The sequence below is a fragment of the Melanaphis sacchari genome, unplaced genomic scaffold (assembly GCF_002803265.2).
Source record: "Melanaphis sacchari strain LSU unplaced genomic scaffold, SCAv2.0 Contig0_pilon_pilon, whole genome shotgun sequence".
Taxonomy (NCBI): Eukaryota; Metazoa; Arthropoda; class Insecta; order Hemiptera; family Aphididae; genus Melanaphis; species Melanaphis sacchari.
Genome location: NW_020270366.1, coordinates 17,176,051 through 17,200,388, shown reverse-complemented (window position 1 = coordinate 17,200,388; position 24,338 = coordinate 17,176,051). Strand labels below are relative to the sequence as shown.

Here is a 24,338-nt window from a genome sequence, read left to right as displayed (position 1 = left end):
TATCGCGATTCGCAACCAAAAAGTCAATAAAGATATAAAATGATAATTTATCTTATCATAATAGAAGATAACAACAAAACCATGGTTGTTATATATTATTCTGTGATAATTATCAAGTCATATCCATTGAACTATATGATAACTGGAACGCTCACCATGCAGTGTTGCCCGAGCGAGCGTGTTAAAAAGAGATAGCGAATACTATAGGTGTGTCTATCCTTGTTTAACATACCGCGTAAATGTATAATTTTATTTTATATTACTATGTGCCTAGTAATAATTAATTGTACTTATATATTTATGCAGCTTAAAGCTTAAATCATAATTATTGAATTACGAGATAGTTTTATATAATATAAATATTGAATATACATATAAATTTTGAATAATTAGCAATTAAATCTTGCCTACATTCAGAAATTAAACTGTCAGCTTAATTGACAAAAAACTATAACAGTTAAAAATAATATGAAATGTAGTATTTAATAATACTATAAAAATCTAGGGAAAAGGGAACTATTTTTCCAATCCAAGTTCAGATTTACTTATGTACAATGTTAAGGTTCTCTAAAATCATAATAGAAAAATTATTTTTTATTTATTTATTATATTTTTGTTTTTTAAATATTGACAAAGTTAGGCATTAATTGGTTAGTTTTAATACATGATAACTTTTTAACTTGACAGTTATATAATAATTATTATATTACTTACATAATAATATTGTGTACAATATGTATATAATAATGTATTATATTATATACATATAATAATAAATAATAGATATAATTGGTTTTCGAAAAAAAAGCAATGTACCAACTAAATTCATTATTCGTTATTTTATTATGATTTACATAATTAAATATAATCATTACATTTATCTATGTACACTTCTTTTTTCTTTAAAATATTTAAAAGTATAGCTGCAATCTGCATTTAACTTTGTCGATAATTATCATTTGTCATTTGTACCTACATAATTCAAAAAATGTTTAAGGTAAAAATTTAAAATAATTATCCAGTGTTTGGAAGCCACCTTCGAGTTGGTTGAGTGAAAATTGTTTCACTGGATATTAGGTCAGAAGTAATAATTGAGTGTCCAAAGATTGGATTATTATTTACATTTGAACAAACAAGTTTTTAAACTATAACTTGTATCTTAATCCTGGTAATTTTCCTGTAATATAATAAACAATTTAAATTAATAAAACTTTATAAAATAATTATACAATAAATAGTAACATATTTATATTATATCTTAGTTAAAAAACGAACACTCAAAGTTATTGATTGTATATTGATATATATATATATTTAATTATTAATGAAGTAGAAATATAAAACAACTGTTACAGTAATTATTTACATAATATTATATTATACAAAAAAGCATTAAACATGGTTAAATAAAATTAGTTTTGTTAACTTATGTCTTAGAGCTGACTTTGAACCCTGGTTATTTTGTGTCATCTGTTTACACTGTGTATAAACTCTTAAGGTACAATAATACGAAGATGTAAATTTAATAATTTTCATTTCATGTGATTCTAAAGAATAGGTGTCAATAATTGGATGTTCAGGCTTTAAATTTCTTATTTTAGATATAAAATGTCGTTGAACTTTTAATACAATCTCTTTTTTAAAATTGTGGTCCAAAAACTATAAAAAAAAAAAAACAGGACTCAAAGCTAAATAATTTTAAGGTGCCGGTAAGCATTTAAAATTTAAAAGTATATACGATATTATTATGATACGGCGTATTATCAATAAAGACAGAGATAGACACACCTATATTATTTGCTATCTCTTTCTAACAGACCCGCTCGGTTTCATTTACATTAGTCATATGGGCTGTGAGCGTTCCAGTTATCATATAGTTCAATGGTCATATCGTACTCTATGGTCTATATCTTTGACTTACCAGCAGCTGCTATCATATTCTACATATACATTATATTCTTATCATTTCATCATATGTCTTTGTCATAATTTTTGTATTCTGATTTCTGACCAAATAAAGAAAAATCTTATTTATTATTCGATTTAACAACAATAATGTTATTCTTATTATCAGGTTTCAGAAGTTAAACGGTTGATTTAGTTGATTACTCGATTATAAAAAATTATAAAACAAAGACACTATTTATATTAATACATATTACATATTAATATATAACACACAATGAGTTTAAGCATCAAATCTAAGATGATTGTATTTGCTCTTAATTCGTTAATATTTGTTACCTCTGTTGTATCATACTATGGGTTTAAAGGCAGTCAAGATTCAACACATTACTTGACAATTCATTCAGGAAACATTAATCTTCAAGTAAAGAATGAAGGTTATCACAGGTAGGGATCAACAATTTAGTGCATTATAATTAAAATTTGCAATGAAATTTAATACGTAATTATCTTTAAATTTTTTCTCTTTAACTGTTTCTGATTTCAGAGTTCTCCATACAACCATCACAGCCGATTATGAAACATCAAATCGTAAAGACTGTGCAGTTACATTACGCTATGATTTTCCAGCTGATATCTATGTAGACAAATATGAGCTGGCTACCATTGCCTTGAATCGCAAAGTAAGTATTCACTTAACATTTTTTTAACAGTATGCTAACATTACTTTTGTTTCTTCAGGTGGAATTTTATGTTGACAACAAATTTATTGATGTAGAAACACCAGCTCATAAATCTGATCCATTTGTTCTCTATGTTGTTAATTACACACTTCCAGACACAGCAAATAAATTGACAGAAATGGAATTCCCCATTCATTTAAGATACCAAAAAGCTGCTGAAGATAGTCGTTACAAAGAGGTTCGATTTGGTGATGCTTATTCAGATGTCCAAATGTTATACTTATGTAAAGGATCAAAAAATTCTAATTGGAAAAAATTTCCACTTAATTCTGGTGAATGGATTCCTGTAAGTATTCAAATAATTTATAATTTAATATAAATTAAATTATATAAAAAAATTTCTATCAATATAGAAAAATGTATTGAGTGAATAGGATAAGGGATTATTAAATCTAAATTTATTATAAATTAGTTAGAACAGAATTTTATACTATTTAATAAGTAATAATTTTAGTACTAGTTTTTTATAGCCCTGCCGCGGCAAGTGAAAACTTTTTGTAGCCCCGCCACTCATTTGTTATCCTTCCATAATAATAAATTCATCGTACAATTAATCTAATAATTGAATAGAAAAAACATATCATTACTATAATTTATAAAGTGCTTATTACAGATATTTATTATATAATATGGATCAATTTAATTTATATTATCAATCAACCATCACAGTATGTATTTGTCTGTCGTTTTAGAATCACGGAAAGTGTAAACATTTTTATATATTTTGTAACAATGTATCGTCGAATTATTTGATAAATGAATATCAATAAATGAGCTCATTATTTTATATTTTTGTGATGCATTTATTGTTATATGGATGGTTAGGCGATAATAAACTGGCGGAGCTACAAAGTTTTCACTCGTTATGGCAGGGTTATGACAAACCTATACCATAATTTTTAACTCCTATATTTAAATTATGCATACAGAAACAACTTTAATTAGGTTATATTTATTTAGCTTTGTATGGTGGAGTGGATTTACACATTTCCAACCAGTACTGATATTTAACCATTATTAATGCTTTGACTTTAGGTGAAAAACAAAATTAATGAAACAAATAAATACTCTATGCGTGTTCACAATAACACCTTATCTACTGGATATCAATATACACTTGTTTATTATTCTATATAATATATACATATATTATTTTATGTTTTAGGCCAGTTATGTAAAAGTTAACAAAGATGTGGTAATGTATGTACCAGTTGGTAATACCAATAATTTTCCATTGGTGAGTATCATTACACATGGTTTTGTATTGTTGGGCACATATTACATTCTACGTCGTTTAATGGTTACTCCGTCACTAGATAATTTTTTTATCAAAATTTCACCTATTGAATATTAAACTAATCATAAAAATACTGGCTGTAAGCTCATTAGCAAGAAAATATTTAAAAAGACTTCTTTTTAATACTACCTATTTATTGTATGTTATTTATGTTTAAACTAGTTTATGTATTTTAAATTCCTTCAGATTTATAAAATTGTGTTATAAATTGATTGCTTGCATTACACATTTTTTAGATTTTTGATTGTTTTGGTTAAATTTTATGTTAAAATCAGAAATAATTTTTAAAAAAAAACATATAATACATAATGTTTTATTATAATAGTCAATTTAAATTTAGTCAAAACAAATTATGTTATAATTATATTTTTTTTATATACAATAAGTTCCTATAATTTAATTTTATTCCAACCTAATTTAATATTATTTATATTGAGTTTTTTTGACTTATTGACTTTTACTTTAAATAAATACCTTTGAATTACTTTGTTGTATTTATTTAAAAACTTTATCTGTCTGATAATAGCTGCTTGAATTTAATATCATAAATAGAATAATGATAATAAAGCAATGACCAGAAAATATTTTAGAAAGGTTTGTGTTAAATATAGACAACCTGTACTATATACATTAACACATATATGTAGAACATGTTGATCTAGTGCCAAAATGGATTATTGGCCCGGGTTGAGTGTATATGCATTTACCGGTACTTAAAATGTATATACATTTACACGTTGAATATGGACTTGCAAAATGAAGAAAATAATAAAATACTTATTAAACATCAAAGTCTGTACAAACTATAAATGTATAATATTATATAAGTGTAAATATTGTATTCTTGATTATTTTTTAGAAATAAAATTAGCAAGGACTGGAAGAATCAATGTTATGTACAAAGGGGATTGGAATAATTTACCAGATTTGTTGCTTGAAAATATCTTTTCTTTTCTGGACATTGGAGCAAAACATAACGCTTCAAAAACATGCAAATTGTGGTATTCAGTTTTTCATTTGCCATATTCATGGCATACGTTTGTTTTTGATGACACGACCCTTACGCGAAGAAAGTTTAACTATTATTCAGGATGGCAGGTACGCATACCTATCTGTTTAGTACATTATGCAACTTATTATATATCTATAAGATATAATTTATATTAAACAAGTAGATAAAGTTATACCATAAAGACTAAAGAAATGTATATACATATCTTTAAGTGGTAAGTTGACAACATTTAGTAAGTACTTTCACATAAGTATATTCATAATTTTAGTCAGGAGAGTATATAATAACAAATAAAAATAAATTTTAAATGTTTATGCATTTACAATATATAACTATTGTCATGCCTAATTAGAAGTAAATTTGTATTTGTTAAAATATGATATGATATAATTATGCCAGACACTTAATTTTTAATTTATTGTTACAACCATAACTAAAAACTTTTTCCTTCCTATTATTGCTTTGTAAATTAGATAATGTCTCTTAATTAATTTCCCTAAAAAGCATAAAAAAATAAGTATCAGAACTTCTATATATATGTATAAAAGGTTTTGACTTTTGAATGTACTTTGATCATTGAGTAAATTACTTTAGGTCACTGTAAAAATGTATTTAATTAGAAATCAATGATAAGTTGTTATATATGTTAAGGTGTATGACGGCAGTAGGCGAATGTTGATGTCACCGGTATAGGTTGATATATATCAAAAACCGTAGTGAATGTTGACGAAATTGTCTTAATGCGTTCATACACTGGTAATTGTTGACATTTACAGTCAGTGTTTGGTAAATGTTGACCACACTTGAAGCACAATGTATGTAAAATGTATATTTGTATTATTTTGTAAAATAAATTGATATTGTTAAACGACGTTTTATCCGATAAGACAATGTCTTTGAGACAGGTATCGACAGCTGCTTCCAAAAGTGGTGGCCAAGGTTATATACGATGCAATTGTAAAAAAAAATGTAATTGTAAGAATGGGGGAATACTTTGTAACAGTAAATGCCACGATAGTTTACCGTGTTGTAATAAATAAAACTTAATAAAGTATATGCTACCCAAACTTAAATATTAAAAAATTAATTTGTTCAACTATATTTATTTATGAATTTATTAGCTATCTATTTGATTATATATGTTATCATTGTCACACATATCAGCATTCACTAAATAACTATTGCGTATGTCAACAAATACTTGTAAATGTCCGCATTGTGAGATATTTGAAATAATTGATAACATTCACCAAAATGATTAATGACTGTCAACATTTACTGTCATGCGGTCATACACGCATACACCTTAACATATACATACAAAAAACTCAGCAGATTCAGTATGCCAGACTTTAATAACATTTTACAATTCATTTATATTATTGTTACTAATTTATACTTCAATAATTGAAATTATTGGTAATGACTATAAAATGGTATCAATAGGTTTGTGGTATACAGGGGCGTATTTAAGGGTGGGGCCCATAGCCCATAGGGCCCGTGCCCCCCCCCATCATCTATATTTTATATCTTTTTTTTTATATTTTTTAGTATTAGCCTCTACGTTATCTGATTATTTGGTTATGAATAATATGAATGATCATACTATTTATTGAGATGAAAAATATGAGATATTTCATATCTCTAACGCCCCATTACGCTAATTTGAATTTTGAACTTTTTGTTTGTGCCCTTCCCATAAGACATTTTTAAATACGCCTCTGGTGGTATATATAGCTATTTTAAAAATATCATAAAAACCTTTATCGATAATAATAATAGTAGAATGTTACAAGTTTCTACAAATATCTAATATTTTTTTAATTATCTACAATGAAAAAACTAAAATCGTTATTTTTCAATTGATATCCAGTTCTGTTAAAATATGAACTTCAAATGCTTTTAAAACAAATTTGTTTAACTTATAAAATATGTGAATATTATTTACTTTCACATACTGTGTGTCTGTGTATATCTGAAAAGTTCCCGAACTAAATTTATTTATGAAATATAAATAGCGTTACCTATCTATCTAGTATCTACAACCAATGTATCATTTAGTACAGTCTAACGAGTATGTGTACAAAGTAATAAGTATCAGCCCGTATGTTTTTTAAGTTTGTTTAGTCTTAAAGTATATTTGGCTGTGACGCTGTGTATAGTATGTTTGAAATACCTTGTACGAACTTGAGACACAGAACAAAGAAATTTAATACAATCTTGTGTTCGACTTCAATAATCATTTATTGCAGAACTTATTCAATGATACAACAAGCATTTGGCAATAGAACTACATCTAGTACTACGACGACGTATACATGACAAAAATATTTTACAGACAATCGAAAATCAAATCAAAAATTAAAATAATTTTGATGATATTTTTCGATTCGAAAGATCTGATTCACCGAGAATTTGTTCCAATAGAACAACGGTGAAAGCCAAGTTTCACTTGGAAGTGATAAAGCGCCCGTTGCATCGTATTCCTCAAATCCTACCCAAATAGCGCAATCTGAACAGTTGGACTCTTGCATAATAATATTCCAACTTTCACAGTAACATTTAACGCGTTTTAACGCTAAAAATCAGATCACCATTCTATTTAATCTGCTTTAATCACCCGATTTGAATCCTGCAGATTATTTTTTTTATTTGCAGAGCTCAAATTGGAAATGAAAGGTCAAATTTTTGACGACATTCCGATCATCCAAAGAGTTGGTTCTAAGTAGAAAAGCAATTCCACAAGTTCTCCAGAGCGCTTGCACAGCTTTACCGGCGCTGTAACGAGTGTGTAATTAGACAAGGACTCTACGTAAAGTGTTGATGCGAATAAATTCGTTTATTCTGTATTTTTATTTAATAATTTGGTTCAGGAACTTTCAGATATACTATGAATGTGTTTACTATATTTTTAAATACTGTTGTGAGAAAAACTTATAAAAAACCAAGTATTACATTTTTATACTTTTTGACCGAAAAAATAAAATGTATGAACATATATAATCTACCATTTGGCAATTAGATCAATTATTCTTCATGTCATTGTAAAATCTATACCTACATTTCTAGGACTGCATGAGCTCTAAAATTTCATGCTGTGAGTAGTAAATCATTGAAATCGACTTATCCTTTAAAAAATTAAAATACAATATTTTTATTAATTTATGTAACAATCTATTATAAATACCTATACAATACATGAAAATATCCGCGAATAAGTGTAAATTTACAGATATATTTTGGTGGAGTGATGGGTGTATGTTTACCTATCTATAACGCCGTACTATGCTGATTATACGATTAAATGTAATAAAAACAAATTTATTTTACGAATTATGTTTTTACTAGTTTCTTCATATTTATTATTGATGCGTATGCTTAGGTACTAATTTCATCGAATTTTTCATGTTCCAGTCATTAAAGAAGTTGGTCAAGACATAACAATAAAATGAAATGTATTTTAATGATATAATATATCTAATGGCATTATAGATAGGTAGGTACAACTTTCTAATAGCAATCAAGTATTCAAGTACCTTTAAAAACTCAAATATATTTATGAAAAATGTAATTGTGTTAATGCGATTTTTCTTCGTACATACTAGATATTCAGTTAAATATTCATTCATCCACAGAAAATATAATAAATAGATTTTTTTTAAGTACTGATTTAATTATTCAAAAATGTTTTTAACACCTACAAATGAATAATGATTCTTATGCAAATTAAGTACCTATCAAATACCTAGCCGTTTTGATATTATATTTTTATTTGTTGTTATTATACAGTACATGTTAGATCATCTACGAGTACAATTGTGCCTTCAGTCCATTGGTCGTTACATTAAAGTTTTGGTATTCAAACCGATTACTAATTTTTATAACCTGTACGAATTCATGAACATGATATCATTCTACGCTGAACACGGCCAAGGAATAGGATCAAGAATAAGCACCTTACAGTACACATTCCCGTGCAACATGGCAACGTCGCGTATCGACGAATCGGTTTTGTATGGAACAGGAGGTCTGTATTCGCTGTTAATTGTCTTCATAAGTTAAATTATTGTTATTCAACACTATAAGTGTATTAGTTCCGGTCTTCACGATATTTAGTTTTATTTAGGTAAGCTTTTGGAAGCGCTTAAGAGATTGATGGGTAATTTGCCGTCACTCGAAAGATTGGAATTGATAGATTTGATGTTGGAAAACGAAGACGCGCAGACGTTATTAGACCAAGTGTGTTTCTACTGTTGTACCACGTTGAAAACCTTGGTATTGGTGAATACTACTAAATACTTATGCCAATTGCTCCATCCCGGAGTTTTCATTAACTTACAGGTATAAATTACAGCAGGTTGAAAACACTAAGTATTCTTAAAAATCTTTATTCCACATATAGTGACATCCAGTAATATTGTTATAACTTATGAAGTTTAGTTTAGCTTACTAGATACCTACAAGCTACTACCAATGAAATATTGTGTAATTTATAAATGTTTATAGGTGTTGGTGATTAGTCCTCAGAATTTAGGAAGCGATTTGTTGTTGATGTTGGGTCAAATCAGACTCAGTCACTTGCACATACTCCAAAACCGTTATACGCCCATCGACATCGAACCCATGAACTCATTCGACTGGAAACATTGTGTGAAGACAAACGCAACATTAAAAGTACATCTCAGGGTGGAATCTATCCGAGAAAGACAGATTTTATGGCAACCTAATTCACCTGTAACAAGTATAATTTTTAAATCACCAAACATGCAGGTTAGCAATACAAAGTATACACATAGAGTATTATAGACATTATATTATGATATATCATGTGTAAATTAATAATTATAACCCATATAATATATATACGTTAAAAATATTCACTTGAAATTAAACATGTATATAGATGACCGCTGAAATTTTAAATAAAACAATTGAAATGTACTCTGATCGATTGCGGACGTTTGGGTATCTGGAACTTCCAAAATTCTACCAACCATCGTCATTCAAAGAGCGAATTGATACGACCTTAGTAAACTTAATCCAGTTTTGTCCTAAGCTGGATACATTAGTGAGTTTATTTTCTTGAAAAATATTAATTTTTCACACTATTCTTTTATAATTTGATTTTACTCGTAGATGATTAGAGAAAAAATATCTACGTGCACATTGTTATTGATTTCATACTATGGTCATTCATTAAAATTTTTACACGTTCGTCGCAATGCCGTAATATTACGATGTGATTGGCCACGTCAAAATGATTGGTCAGATGAGTTTTATCAATGGTTGAAAAAGTCCAGCACATCGTACAAAATAGTAGAAGAAGAAATTGCGTTATCTTTAGGTTTGAACAATTGGACTATGCTTAGTGATCGAGATTTTAAACGTATATCTCCGCAACTTTATTCATCGTATTACAAATAAATAAAATATACCTAAAAACTATATCTATATTTTGACTTAAAAATTATTTTATTTTTTATGAAATAAAAACTAATGAAAGCTAAAAAATATTAAGATTGTATAATGTATATGAAATGTATTGGTTATAATAACCTGTTAATGTAAAAAAAAAAAATTATTTTTTTTATAATTTGCTGAAAAAAATACAGGCTCTTATAATAATATAATATTGTTTTAATCCTTATTTACATTAGTAAACTAAAATTATATTAGCCTCTAGGACTAATCAAATTTATTCATGTCTTTATACCTTTAAATCTACTTTGTATAATTGTATACTTAATAAAATATGTTAATATATTATGAAAAGCTAGATACGTTAATAATGATGATAAACATATTAATTTATATTATTATTGTTTAATTAGAATTTACTAATATATTTATTGGTAAAATTACGTCTTATAATGCTAAATGAAGTAGATACATTTAAAAATTGTTTATTCTGTTCATTGAATATTTAAAAATATATACTTGTATTTGATGTTCATCAGCATAAATATTATGATATTATTATGATATTATACCCTATTATCTGTTTATATATATAATAGTAAATAAATCTATTGCCTAACATGATAAATCGGTTTTATTTTAACTGGTGCTTTAAAGCTGTTGTGTTAAAGAACGTCTATTAAAATCTAATATATAGTAGATGTTTAATAATTCTAAAATAATTATTGGCTCAAATCTATAGGAATTAGATCTATTAAATGTTTTTTATTAAAATAGGTAAACATTTTAATAGAGCTTAACTTGAAGGAATGTGATCCGTTTTTATATTTTATTAACGTTTCAAAAAACCAAAAACCTAATCATCCGTAATTTATTCAATTTTTATTAACTATTTCTTTTTTTTTATTGGCTTTTAAAAATAGCTATTTTGAAAATTATTAACAATTTAAGAGATGGATAAAATGTTGGGCAGCTGTTACAAAAATGCATTAAAATTAAAATTTTCTATAAAATTTGCTATTTGTTAAAATGTCTATCCAGTTGCTAAAATAAACATGATACAAAATTTTCAAGTACTTAATCCTATTAAAGTCATAAAGATATTATAAGCTTGTTTTAATGATTTATTAATAATATTACGAGTATATAAGAAAACGAATTATTATGATATATCTGTCATGTATACATTTCGTGCTCAATGACATTAGCATAACGGTTATTAACTTATCAATGGTTTAATAGTACTTAATATAATCTATCACTAACAAATCACTAACATATCATGCTTAAAAAAAAAATTACTCTGATCTTTGACGCTAAACTAGTGATATTTGTATTGTTAGTAATAATGTTTACTGTTAATACAATTCCTAAAAAATTAAAGAATGGTTTTAAAATTTCGATTCTTTTAATTTTTGTACAACAATAATAACTTCCTAGTTATATTGATAAATAATAATTTTATATCCTATGTATAAAATATAAATCTAGCATTCTGCTATAATAACGCATACCCAAGTTAGAAAATACACTGGGAAAGTTATATTATTTGATATGATAAAGTCATGTAGTGAAACTATACAAACTGAGATGAGACATTATAGCGACATATAATACGTTCTAATAATTTAGATTTGATGGTTTTGGGTTCAAGGGTTTTCAAAATATATTTAAAATAATATATTTAGGTTTTTTTTGACGAAAATTAGAAAACGGACGAGACAATTACGATCAATAATTACTGGCAGAACATGGTTTCGTTCCATCTAGTTTTTTTAGTTATTTAGTCAATAAAAACAATAGAAAATATATATAATTTATATTTTCACATGCATCTTTCAATAAGTATTCATAAAAAAAGTGTTAATACATATTTAATAATATTTATCTATATTTTAAACGATTTGAAATTAATTTACTTGTATAAATGTTTAAATAATTAATACAGAATACAGTAGTATTACTATACTCTATAATTATAGACTATAATTACAAATTAGAATTATTTTTTGATTGTCATATCATATTATATAAATTAAAATAACCTTTGTGTAAAATAGAAAACTTAAACAGTTTTAAAAAATATTTGTGTTATTTATGTATAACAATGTAATTAAATAATAAAAACATTTTTTATCAACGTTTATAGAAAAATTAACAAAAAAAAAAAAAAAAAAAAGTATAAAAAATCTATAATAAATAACTCAAAAATAATTGAAATATTTAAAAAATGTTATTATGTATAAAAAATGTTAGTATTGACATTTGATTACATTTTCAAGTATTTGCAGTAATTCGTTTTTGAGTTGCACAAAAAAAAAACTGATTTTGCATAACATTTTCCGTTTTTTCTTAATTTTGTTTTTATTTTACCTGGTTATTTCGATAAACAACAACAGTTTTAAATTTGACCTCTCATAAGTTCCAATTAGATCTATTTGATGTTAAAAACCATCTTCAAAGTTGAAAATAAAAGTATTTTTCCTGCTATCGTGTATACAGACAAAAAACCATATATTATAAAATCATTAAATTCATCGCTAAGTTCTCAAACATCAGAATATAAAATTATGTATAAATAATAAATATTTATAGCTCATTTATTTTACTTACTTATATTTTATCCAATATGAATGTGACCAAAAAGTAAAAACGCATGAAATATAATCGTGAAAATGTTGTTGTCATATTTTTGAATTGTTGTAAAAACTAAAACCAAAATATCTACATAAAAATGTATAAATATTTAAAAACTTGACAAACATTTTAATATCCATATAAAAGATTTGGTATAGTGCATAGAATTACTTTTAAAACATTGATATCTAAATCGTTAAAAAAAAGTTGATTTCAAAACCAGACTAATTTTGGATAATATCATACATTTATTAAATAAAAATTTAGGTAATATATGGGCCAATAAATAAATAATTATAAATAATAAGTGCTATAATAAAGAAATTCCCATTTTCTTCTTTTTACATTATACAGAACTTTATAAATTAAGCTATTGAATAAATTTAACGAAATTGAAATATTCGATTAATTATTATAAAAACGTGATAAAATCAAATACATTTTCATTATTAATTTTACATATTTTATGTATTTAATTTTAAAATTTGCTAAAATTTGATGATGTTTATAACTAATTCATAAACCCGTCAGCTTTATAATCCATTAAAGTACTTATTTTAAATTTACACTACCACACTAGAATCGCAATTGAATTGTTGTTTTTATTTTATTAAATAATAGTCATTAACTATAAAAGTTATAGATTGCAGGTAAGTACCTTCTTCTACCTATATTAACTATTATATAATAAATAAAATGCTTAATGTATTCAAACTTATTAGCGATTAAACCATTTCAATATTCCCATAAGTAATTATTTTGCTGTGCTTGTATGATTTGCTAAATTAAATCAAATCTTACAAGATATAATGAAAAATGATAGTATTTTATAATAACAAACCATGTATTATAAATTATATTATAAACATTGTATACATGAATATATTATAATTATAACATAAATTACAATTAATAATAAATATAAAATATTATGAACAATTTAAAATAATAACAAAATTTAGATGTTAAGTCCTTTCTAAATTTCGATGAGTTATCCATAATTTCGATCTTTCATGTTACTGCAGCTAAATATAATTGTAAGTATTTAAAAATTTGGATTAGTTAGGTCTGTTCAAGCTCGGATAAAGGGAGGGTAGAAGGGGCCATAGTCTTCTCGGCTTAAAATTACATAAAGTGATAATTTGTACTTTTTATAGTACCTACATTAGTACCTACAAAAATATTATTATTTTTTCTTGTTTGAGCTAACAGTCGATAGAGCCTGTCGACCGTGTTTACCACCAATGGTATGGTAAGTGGGGACACATAGCGCCATAGCCAGGTTTGTACTTGTTGGGAATAGGCATATATTTTGATATCACTGTATTTAAAAATAGAATTGGAAAAATTTGTTTATGTGACTGTCCAGTCATGGATACTCATAATTCAGATACCTACCGACTAAACCTGTTTACATAAATAAAACTTAATTTTATATGTAAATATATATTTTAATAAAAAAATAATATGTTTTTAATATTTTTATCCTCATCAATCGTTATCATACTTAAATAAAAATTTTTAAATTTATTTAATTGTATAATTTTAAAGAACTATTTTTATTTATGGGGGCCCACAACAATATATTGGCCCCTGGGCCGCTGAAGCTCTTGATCCGGGCTTGGGACTGTTACACATTTATAGTTATACTTCGCACTCATCATCATAAATAATATTAAGCCTAAAATTGTTAATATTACGTAAAACATATATTCATAAACCTAAAAAATAAAACGTTTAGATTAGATGATGACTTATACAACATTATTTTTATTTTTATTAGCATCTTACTTGATTTTCAAATAATTGCATCTTAGATATTAAAACTATAAGTAAATTTCCAACTGCCTGAGTACATAAATTAGCTGCCGATATAAAAGACTTCATACTTAATGGAGCCTAAAAATTAATATTGTTACGGTAAATGAACCATCTTATTTAATTAAAATAGATGTTATAACACTAATAATTGTAATACATTTATTTAATTCATTTAATTTTTTTTTTATTATTGTTTAATTGGTATTTATTTTACTTGGGTGAACGTAAACTCCAATAATGTAATCACGACCATTACTTCGCCTACTGTAATTAAAAGCGTTTGAGGAACTTGCCATAAAATGTGTATGTATTTTCCATTTTCTAAAGTAATTAATTTGGCGTTCTAAAATGTGAAATAATAAAATTTAAAACTAAACAAACTGTTCAATTTACTCGTACTCATATAAGTCATATAATTCGTTTAGACTAGTTACCGTATGGTTAATACTATGATGAAATATTAAGTCATTAACACTAGCCGGTAGTAAATCTGCCTTTTGCAAAATTTGTTCATCGTCGAGGTATATATCATAACTACAGTATAACGTAAGAATTTCTATTATAAATATATTTATTATATAAACTGATTGTCTGCATACATGAAACCACACTTACGTTCCGACAGGTATTTCATGGTTTGTATTTTTGTTGAATGGCAATTTAAAATTTATAACAGACAATTTATTATTAGTACTCCTTAATGTCATGATTTTTCCCGATAAATTATGATCGTATGAAATCCTAAAAAAATTAACAATATAATAATTAATTATATTATATTATATAAAATTTAATAATAACGAAATTTAATCGTATTCTAACTTAATTAATTATTTCAATACCTTGGAGTTATCAATATTCGTAAATGTGTAATTACTAATAATTGTGTAAATTAATATTTAATTATATGCTTAATTACAATTTTTATAGTTGTTATTAGTTATTAATTAATAGATAGTTACAACCTACCATTAATATATACTATATGATATCTTAAACTCAATAGTCTAACCTGAGATTTGAATTTCCACTCTTTAATTTCTTTAATTCGTTTAAATATATCAATTCTATACCGTCATTAATTTTAGTTGTTAAAAAATACGAAGTAACCTTAAATAAAAATAAATATATTTTATTTTAGTTGTCTGTTAAATAGGTTGATAATATAAAAAAGTTATAACAATTCTAACCCTTTTTCTGACTATGAAAATGCGTTGTTTTAAAGTATCCGTTTCTAATTGGCAAGTAGGATTTACTTCTATAGATATATTATCAGTTTTATTGAATTCTTCTAAACTATAATTAATATGAAGTACATCTAATGGTTCAATTTTGAAATTTCCGATCAAAGAACCGGATATGGTTATATCGCACTCAAAATTATTATATATTTTTAATTGAGCTTCATTTGACGGCAATATTAAAGTCTGACCCTGTAAAATCAAAAATGTCTTAAGAAATACTATGGTGAATAACAATAATTATGTGTATATATTGTGCTTCTCTGATTTATTTCTCGTTAACACAACAATTATGTGTGTTACAAATGAATGTATATAATTTTTAAGTATTTGTTCACGTGTGTGTTTTACTTTATAAGATTTAAACTCTAATTTCTTCAAACTAATTTTGCATACGAGCTTAATTTACGATAAAACTAAGTTCTTTTTACGTAATTTTAAAGACGAAAATAAAATGAAGTAATAAGTTTTGAAAGTAAGTATAGATATGACGTTTAATTGCGCTTATTTTAATTCCAGTAAAAATAAATACATATATCTAGATAGGTTTATAGTGTTTATGAAATACAAATTTAACCTATCCTGGTTTTTTAGATATTTTAGTTTGTTTGAGATAAATTTTCTGAATATCACTGAATATTATATACAAAAATATTATACTTAAAATTTTTATATGTATTAATATCGAATATTGAATAAATGGTTTAGTAATTTATAGTTATTTAAGATCTTTATCAGTAGTGAAGAGAATAAAATTTGCAGCACACGTGTTCCTCTTGATATTTAATTCGTCACTACATTCTCAAATACTCTTATCTATACTTTAAATGAATATTTATAATACTATTTCTTCATTTCATTATAATACATCAAAATATATTCATAAACATATTCTACTCCAGATTCGTATAAATGAGTTTAAAAAAATGTATGAATTATTAAAAATAATACGTATTTTATAATATTATTTTATCTATTTCATTTTTTAAATTAAGTCCACAACAAAGTTTAAATAAAAAGAAAAATATCATAATTTATTAATGCATTTACCAAATTAACCTCAATATAGAGTCATAAAGATATTAATAAGCTTGTTTTAATAATCTATCAATAATATTATATTAGATAAAAACTTACTATAATCTACTTATTATGTAAATTTCATGCGTGATGACAACAGCGTAGCGTAACCGTTACAACTATTATATAGATAAGTACTTAAAATAATCTATCATTTATAGGGCTAGGACCTTAATGCACTTCAAAATTTCTAAATATGCATGTAATTATGCGTTTATCATAGTGCAAAATAAATATGCATTTATTATTTTTTTCTACTCACAATTTACATAATTACAAATATTTTACCTATTTATAATTCTAATCCTCGTTTTAAGCTATTTATTATTTGTCTACCTTATTTATAACTATAGGTCAATTATTATTAATAAAAATTACCAAACTATCATCGATTTTATTGTTTTAGGCGAACTGAATGAAAGGGGACTATTGTTTCTTTAACTGTTTAAAACATATTCATATTAAGTTTTATAGTAATTAATGACTAAAAATATATACTTACAATAATTATATACTGTATGATAGCAGCACATAGGTACAAACGACGATATAGTAAATAGGCCACCTAGAGTGATTTTTTTTAAAGGTGTGTTTATACCAATTTTATACAAAAATGGATAGACTACAGAATTAAAAAGTGGTATAAATATCATAACAAATAACGGATTAATGAAATGAATTTGATCAGGCTTAATTGACCAATTTAAAAAATCTATTTTTCCATTCATTAGTGTCCCTTGCAGTATCCAACGAGAACCCTGCAAATTAAAATTTTTGATATTCATTAAAAAAATTTTTCTTGTCCTGCTTTTAGAATAAGTCATAACAAAGAAATATAATTTATACGGGTATGTATTTATTTATGTAAGTCATAAAAAACGAAAAAAAAATTAAATTTATATATCATTATATTTTTACAATTCAGATAAATTAACCTGTTATAAAATGAATAACATTATGTACCTATATATACATCAATATGTGAAAAATGATTTCAATAAATATATTTTTAAACTATCCTTTTTTTATAAAATAACTTACTTGTTGATCAAAAAGTGTGTATAATAATGGTATTGGAATTAACAAATACATGACGTCTAACGCTGACCTCAATTCGAATATTTGATGTAAACTGTACTTATTATCTGCATATTCCAACCAATCTTTTCTTTGCACTTCATTTGAAGAAGCCGTTATTTTTTTTTTAACGCGTACTTTTATGGAAAACAAAGGTAATTTAATATTTAAAATATATTCATGTAGCTATATAATTTATAGGTGTAAATGATGATTTTTATGAAACAATACTCACTATTTGAAATTCTATTAATATTTTTGAAAATATTTTTCTTACAAACTTTCTATCGAAATAATATAACAAAATAATTTTAAAAACGTTAATAGATTTTGAAATAATGAGTGATCACTAAAATAATCACTTAATATATTTAGCATTTTTTAAGTTATAAGTTATAACAAATAGAATCATACTAAATATATTTGATAAAAATTATTTTTTATACTCTTACAAACATGCATCCAATTGAACTTGGAATGATACTGGTAACGGGTTTATTGATCTTGTACAGCTTCTTGCCACTTACAAAAAACACTTACGCATTCATAAAAAAAAAGAGTATTAATACCTATTAAAACTAATAATTTAATGACGAAATATTCTTTAGAAATATATAAAAAACAACCAAATTATTTCATTATTTTATACTATTAATCGTTAATCAAACCATAATTTTTAAGCAGAAATAATATTATATTATAAAAGCTATGCTATATCATACGATTAATCATTTTTTTAATGAACAGTATGTATTCAGTCGTTTCTTGACTAACCAACAAGTTATGATTTCTGCTAAATGACAATACCTATTGAAATCAACATTAGAATAGCAGGAATCCCAAATGCTAATGGAAAACATGAATCTTTTTCAAAACACTGAATTGATTTCCTCAATTCTGGTGTAATGAACGTTGATAACAATGATCCAACATTGATAGTAAAGTAAAATATAGAAAAAAACTTTCGAAGATAATCCTCTTGATCTGGTAATACAAATTGGTCACCACCAAAAGAAGAGACACATGGCTTTATACCACCAGCTCCAATTGATGTTAAAAGTAAACCAATTATTGTAAATAATCTGTAAATATATTAAAATGCAATTTAGATATTCCCGTGAACTTTTATAATAATTAACATGTTATATTCTAATAAAATCAGAGATATCTCTGCTAAATATAATAACGTAAACTTTTGTACCAACTTTAATGGTCATAACACAAAATTAAATACCTAAATATTAAATTTTAAATTTTAAATAGACTAATTTTCATGCAGTTCATTAACAATTCATAGATACAATACTAAAACAATATAATAGCATTTTTATAAATTTAATTGAATCCTTTATAAAAAAAATAATAGATATTATTTTTCATATTTATAAAAATAAACTGGATCATTGTAAATACATATTTCATATAAAAATATTAGTTTTAAATACTAGAATAATTTCTCTATGATTGATAAAAATGAATGTGAAATATAGGGTAATGCTGTAGTAAAACTAAAATATTAACAATAAATTCTTCAAAACTAAAGAAAAATTATAATTATTTCTCATTTATTTATCAAGTTATTATTAATGATGTATATATTTTACCATACCTCTGGAAATTTAAACTGATCGAAGTGACAAAAGATGCAACTGCCACTAAGATATTTCCTATTGCGTGTACAATAGACAAGATATAAATGGTTCTGTAAATTTAAACATGGATAAAATTCATTAGCATAAATTTATATTAATATATGTACCTAATTAAAAAAAAATTAAAAAAAAATATATATATGTATTAAAATATAAATAAGATATTGAAAAAAGGAAACATTAAATTGTTATTAATACAAGTAGTCGAGTTAAATTATTTATTTAATGCAGTTAGTAATGAAGGATAGTTTATTAATTATTTATAAGTAAAATACTCAACATATATATTGAATAAATTTGTTTTTTGTTTTTTTTTCAAATGTATTTAATAATATAAAATTAAAAATTGTATTGTGAGTTTGTGAGCATTCTTTTTCTTTAAAACCTAACTGCGCAATGACGTTGAGGACTTTTGAACCTAAAGTCGAGCATTGAATTCAATAATACTATTAACACTGACGCCGCTGAAACCATTCTGCATCAAAATTTAAGCACGGTGACAGATTTCAGCAGCAACTTTCCCATTTTATCAGTTTAGTTAATAAATTGCTAATTGCAATTTGAATAATTAATATTAATAACAATTTTTAGCATTTTTTAGTACCAATAAAAAAATCAACTTTGTCGAGGTTGGCTAAATACAGTGAAACCTCCACTAACGGACACCTCCTAATAGCGGACACCTCCCAATAGCGGACGTTTTTTGGGGAACGGAGATTTTCACTATTTTTCAATAGGAAAACCTCCGAATAGCGGACTCTCCGAATAACGGATATTATTTTATCAGAAAATTTTTAAAATAATGGTAAATCCCTAATAATTATTTGAAAATAATACGTATTCACATACGTGCACTCTCGTAATAATGTAATTACGATAATAGACTCGTTATGGGACGATACGATTACGACAAATTCGGTTATCGGTGAAGCGGTTATGTGTTATGATAAAAGTATGTCAGTTAGTGACGGTTTTCGACGCGATGACTACGTTAATTATAAACAAAGCTCACCTATTTTTTCAAACAAAAATAATTTAAAAATACATGTACATAATTTTGATTTTGATTATAAAAATATACTTTAAATAATAATATGTAATTAATAATAATTTGTAAAAATATAAAAATATAATAATTTACAATAAATAATAAGTAATAACATTACATGTATGTATATGTACATACATAGTACATTATTATACAAATAGATTTCAAAAATGTATCCCCTCTGAATAACGAACACCTCCGAATAACGGACAAAATGTTGGTGACCAAGAGTGTCCGCTATTCAGAGGTTTCACTGTATTTCTTTTTTCTCGGTATTTTTAATCATAGTAAAATCTAGATTAAATTAAAAACTGTACCCTCCCAATGCTAAAGATTACAGAAAATTATCTGCTCCAAAACTGAATGATTGACTCATGTAAAAAACACACACATATTATGCACTATTCTACAAAATACATTTTATGCTTTGTGCATAATTAAAATTAAGTACTCAAAACCACCTACAACATAATATTATACTCGTAATAATGGTTTATAGTAGGTAGTATCTTTAGAGCAAATTTTAAAAGAATGCAAATGGTTCTTTCGTTTCCATCCTTTGACCCCAACGACGGCCTTACAATTGCAGACATGTTCAGTATTGAAAACGTATTTTTAGTTGACTAACATTAACATACCATTAAAATGTATGCAGAGCAATTGTATGTACTTTTAATTTACTTTATATTAGTACTTATGTAATAAAGCTACTTTAGGGGCTATTATTCTATTAGTTGCACTTACTTATATTTTCCCCAATATGAATCTGCAATGATAGCACCAAACAATGGTGATAAGTATGCACAGACTAAAAACATATGAAATAAAATCGTAGAAGTATCATGGTCATATTCTTGAATCGTAGTAAAAAATAAAACCAATATAGCTAAAATACAATAAAATTAAAAATTAAAATAAAAAAATATTAAGATGTATTATATTATCATATAAAATACCTTTAAGTCCATGAAAACTAAATCTTTCGCAAAATTCATTTCCAAATATATACCAAACTGATTTCGGATATTTCTATTTGCAAACGAAATATTTATATTCAAAGGTTTTAAAATGAAACATTTAATTCGTTAATAACAATAACATAACTTACTAATAATGTTGACATATCGGAATGATGTAAGTTAGTAAGTAAATTAAATTACTAAAGAAGTTATTTAAAAAAATAAAGTGTATGATAAAAATATGAGTTAAACTTAATTTTAGCAACAAATATTCACAAACAAAAAAAAAAATTGTACTTAAATATTAAATTTCACTTATTTTATAACAGTTAAGTATTGATATATTTTTATTGATCTATCTCTATACTGAGTATTAAAATTACGAGCCGCATACTAATAGAACGGCTTCAGCGCACAGCGAAGCGTTGTAATAATATTTGTGCTTCAACTAAAGTCATAATAAAATCGTATATTTTTTTTTTATTATTCGAAAACTGTAATTATAGTCGTCCGAAGTACTCTCGTCAATTTATGAATATGAGCCAAAAGATCTATGAATACTTCTCATAAAACTAGAAAATTAACAACTGAGTGAACCGTCATTCCTCAGTGCAGTAGTCTTGATATTCCGGCACTTTCCTCAGTAATCTGGAATATTTTTGTCATGTCTTGCTATAATTTAATTTTAGCTTATCATTTAATTAATTCCATGCAATTGAAGCTTCCAATAATATTGTTGGAATTTCAACAGGAATTATAAACTTGTCGACAATAATAATTATATCTACATGCATAATTCAATTGAGGTGTAATAACAGTAGATAAATTATTAATTCTATTTCTGTTTAAATATCTAATTTTTTTTTTATAAATCGGCAGTACTGTGGTATTATAATATTATGTGTCGGATTAACAAGATTACTGTATGTTTTGAGAAAATTTTAAACTATATAAATAATGTAAATAACGACAACATATTAATAAATGTAAGCAACCATGAACCAAGTTCATCATATCTAGTACGTTTTATTTAGTTCGTCGTTTATTATAAATTTAATTACCTGATTATAACGTTTAATAAATACTACATATAGTATACATCTTGTACAGCGTTAAAGTAAGTGATACAACAAGGAATGCCGTGTCCGAACATCGGAAGTTATAGAAATCACTATCTTATTTTTTTTTTTTAATTTTCATTAGCAAACATAATAAATACTACAGTACCCAAATTTATTTTCAGATATTTTAGCTGATCGTATTTATTTAATGCAACACATAAATGACGATAAGCGATTTTAATCAATACACTGAATATTTTAGTAGGAAATGACGCATAGAGAGCTATGAAATTCGGACCCACCGTATAATGGCGTTGCTAATTAAATACTAATTATAATATTTTTCTAGAATTTTAAAATTTATCTCAATAAAAAGTATTAAAAAAAAAATATTATTTTAATTTCTTTATTGTATTCACTCAAGTATTTTTACTTACACAGTTTCTTTGACGCAGAAAATAAGAATTGTTGTTTTTTCATAGAAAATGCATTAAGAAATGAGGAAATGTGATAAGTGAATTATATTACTAAATCTGTAACTATGCGTAATATTTTATCATATATTATGTATATATGTGTATTGTCGGCTTCTGTGTTTGTTTAACTCATATAAAATGGTTATTGAATATAAGTTATGTCTTATAATATGTTAATAATAATTTATATTGCATGTTGATAACTATGTTTGGAGATTGAGGGGACTACGCCACGCGTTTTTCTAAAACCTCATGATCATGGGGGACTAGAGTCCCGCGAAAAATTTAAATGTTTACACCTATGAAAGTACTATATAAAAGATATAAGTCTAAAGTATCTATACACATTTTAATTCTTGTTCATCATAACAGTTTAAAATAACAACTAGAAAATCTTAGAAATACAAATAAACAAACAAATCCTTACCTGTTAACACCAATAATTGTATTCCGACATTCTCGCATGCTGTGTAATAAATTCTTTTAAAAAATATGATCATATAATATGTTTTGCCTAACACTGATTTATGACAATATATTAATCATTTCATAACTTATAAGTCATAACTCATAAGTATATATTAAGTACGAGAATTTTTCATATCTATGTATAATAATGCAATCGTAATAAATATTAACCACGCCACCCAATTACAATTTGCATGAATCAAACTCATATAGTTTCAAGTTTTGATAATCAATTATTGTAAAATTTTACTAGTGTTTTTAAGTACGTCGTAAAAAGGATTAAATAAACAACGATATTTAATAATTATTATTAATAACATAAGATATAATTGAAGTGGTAAAGTTACCTCTGGAAGCCATTTTGGGAGTGATTTATAGATATTTATTCAACACATACGTACCTATATGAATACACTTGATACTGTTAATACTTTTAACTAATA

General features: G+C 25.2%; 3 protein-coding genes across 6 annotated transcripts; 2 read left to right on the top strand and 1 right to left on the bottom strand.

The window, feature by feature from the left end:
* Positions 1 to 2,027: 2,027 nt before the first annotated feature.
* LOC112592595 (phosphatidylinositol-glycan biosynthesis class X protein-like) lies at positions 2,028 to 4,036 on the top strand. Its single transcript, XM_025336705.1, has 4 exons — positions 2,028 to 2,352; positions 2,453 to 2,588; positions 2,647 to 2,934; positions 3,814 to 4,036. The coding sequence occupies exons 1-4, from the start codon at positions 2,183 to 2,185 to the stop codon at positions 4,000 to 4,002; spliced, it is 783 nt and encodes a 260-aa protein (XP_025192490.1). The 5' UTR covers positions 2,028 to 2,182; the 3' UTR covers positions 4,003 to 4,036.
* A 457-nt stretch (positions 4,037 to 4,493) lies between these two features.
* LOC112592571 (F-box/LRR-repeat protein 21) lies at positions 4,494 to 10,565 on the top strand. 4 transcript variants are annotated; one of them, XM_025336686.1, is made up of 8 exons: positions 4,976 to 5,043; positions 7,616 to 8,263; positions 8,340 to 8,453; positions 8,747 to 8,984; positions 9,084 to 9,298; positions 9,464 to 9,727; positions 9,861 to 10,025; positions 10,094 to 10,565. In XM_025336686.1, exons 4-8 carry the CDS (start codon positions 8,750 to 8,752, stop codon positions 10,379 to 10,381), a joined length of 1,167 nt encoding a protein of 388 aa, XP_025192471.1. In that variant the 5' UTR covers positions 4,976 to 5,043; positions 7,616 to 8,263; positions 8,340 to 8,453; positions 8,747 to 8,749; the 3' UTR covers positions 10,382 to 10,565. The 4 variants fall into 4 exon arrangements, with proteins under 4 accessions (XP_025192462.1, XP_025192478.1, XP_025192471.1 ...); XM_025336677.1 differs by lacking the exons at positions 7,616 to 8,263; positions 8,340 to 8,453 and adding an exon at positions 4,494 to 4,737 and having other exon boundaries at positions 4,805 to 5,043; XM_025336693.1 differs by lacking the exon at positions 7,616 to 8,263 and having other exon boundaries at positions 4,973 to 5,043; positions 8,372 to 8,453.
* A 3,939-nt stretch (positions 10,566 to 14,504) lies between these two features.
* On the bottom strand, positions 14,505 to 22,131 carry LOC112591227 (solute carrier family 15 member 1-like). The gene is given in 17 exon segments (XM_025334984.1): positions 14,505 to 14,733; positions 14,804 to 14,911; positions 15,048 to 15,176; positions 15,268 to 15,367; positions 15,449 to 15,574; positions 15,846 to 15,943; positions 16,024 to 16,266; positions 17,657 to 17,689; positions 17,691 to 17,912; positions 18,196 to 18,365; positions 18,641 to 18,644; positions 18,684 to 18,766; positions 19,039 to 19,313; positions 19,841 to 19,933; positions 21,676 to 21,817; positions 21,888 to 21,960; positions 22,040 to 22,131. Coding segments are annotated over 17 exon segments (2,076 nt in total). The 5' UTR covers positions 22,055 to 22,131; the 3' UTR covers positions 14,505 to 14,571.
* Between the last annotated feature and the right edge of the window lie 2,207 nt (positions 22,132 to 24,338).

Bases quoted from the DNA above. Each gene is read 5' to 3' on its own strand.
- LOC112592595 (XM_025336705.1), top strand. From the start codon at position 2,183: ATGAGTTTAAGCATCAAATCTAAGATGATTGTATTTGCTCTTAATTCG. The intron at 2,589-2,646 runs GTAAGTATTCAC...TTGTTTCTTCAG, and splicing joins CCATTGCCTTGAATCGCAAA to GTGGAATTTTATGTTGACAA. The intron at 2,935-3,813 runs GTAAGTATTCAA...TTTATGTTTTAG, and splicing joins ATTCTGGTGAATGGATTCCT to GCCAGTTATGTAAAAGTTAA.
- LOC112592571 (XM_025336677.1), top strand. From the start codon at position 4,689: ATGGACTTGCAAAATGAAGAAAATAATAAAATACTTATTAAACATCAA. The intron at 5,044-8,746 runs GTACGCATACCT...GTTATTATACAG, and splicing joins ACTATTATTCAGGATGGCAG to TACATGTTAGATCATCTACG. The intron at 10,026-10,093 runs GTGAGTTTATTT...TTTTACTCGTAG, and splicing joins GTCCTAAGCTGGATACATTA to ATGATTAGAGAAAAAATATC.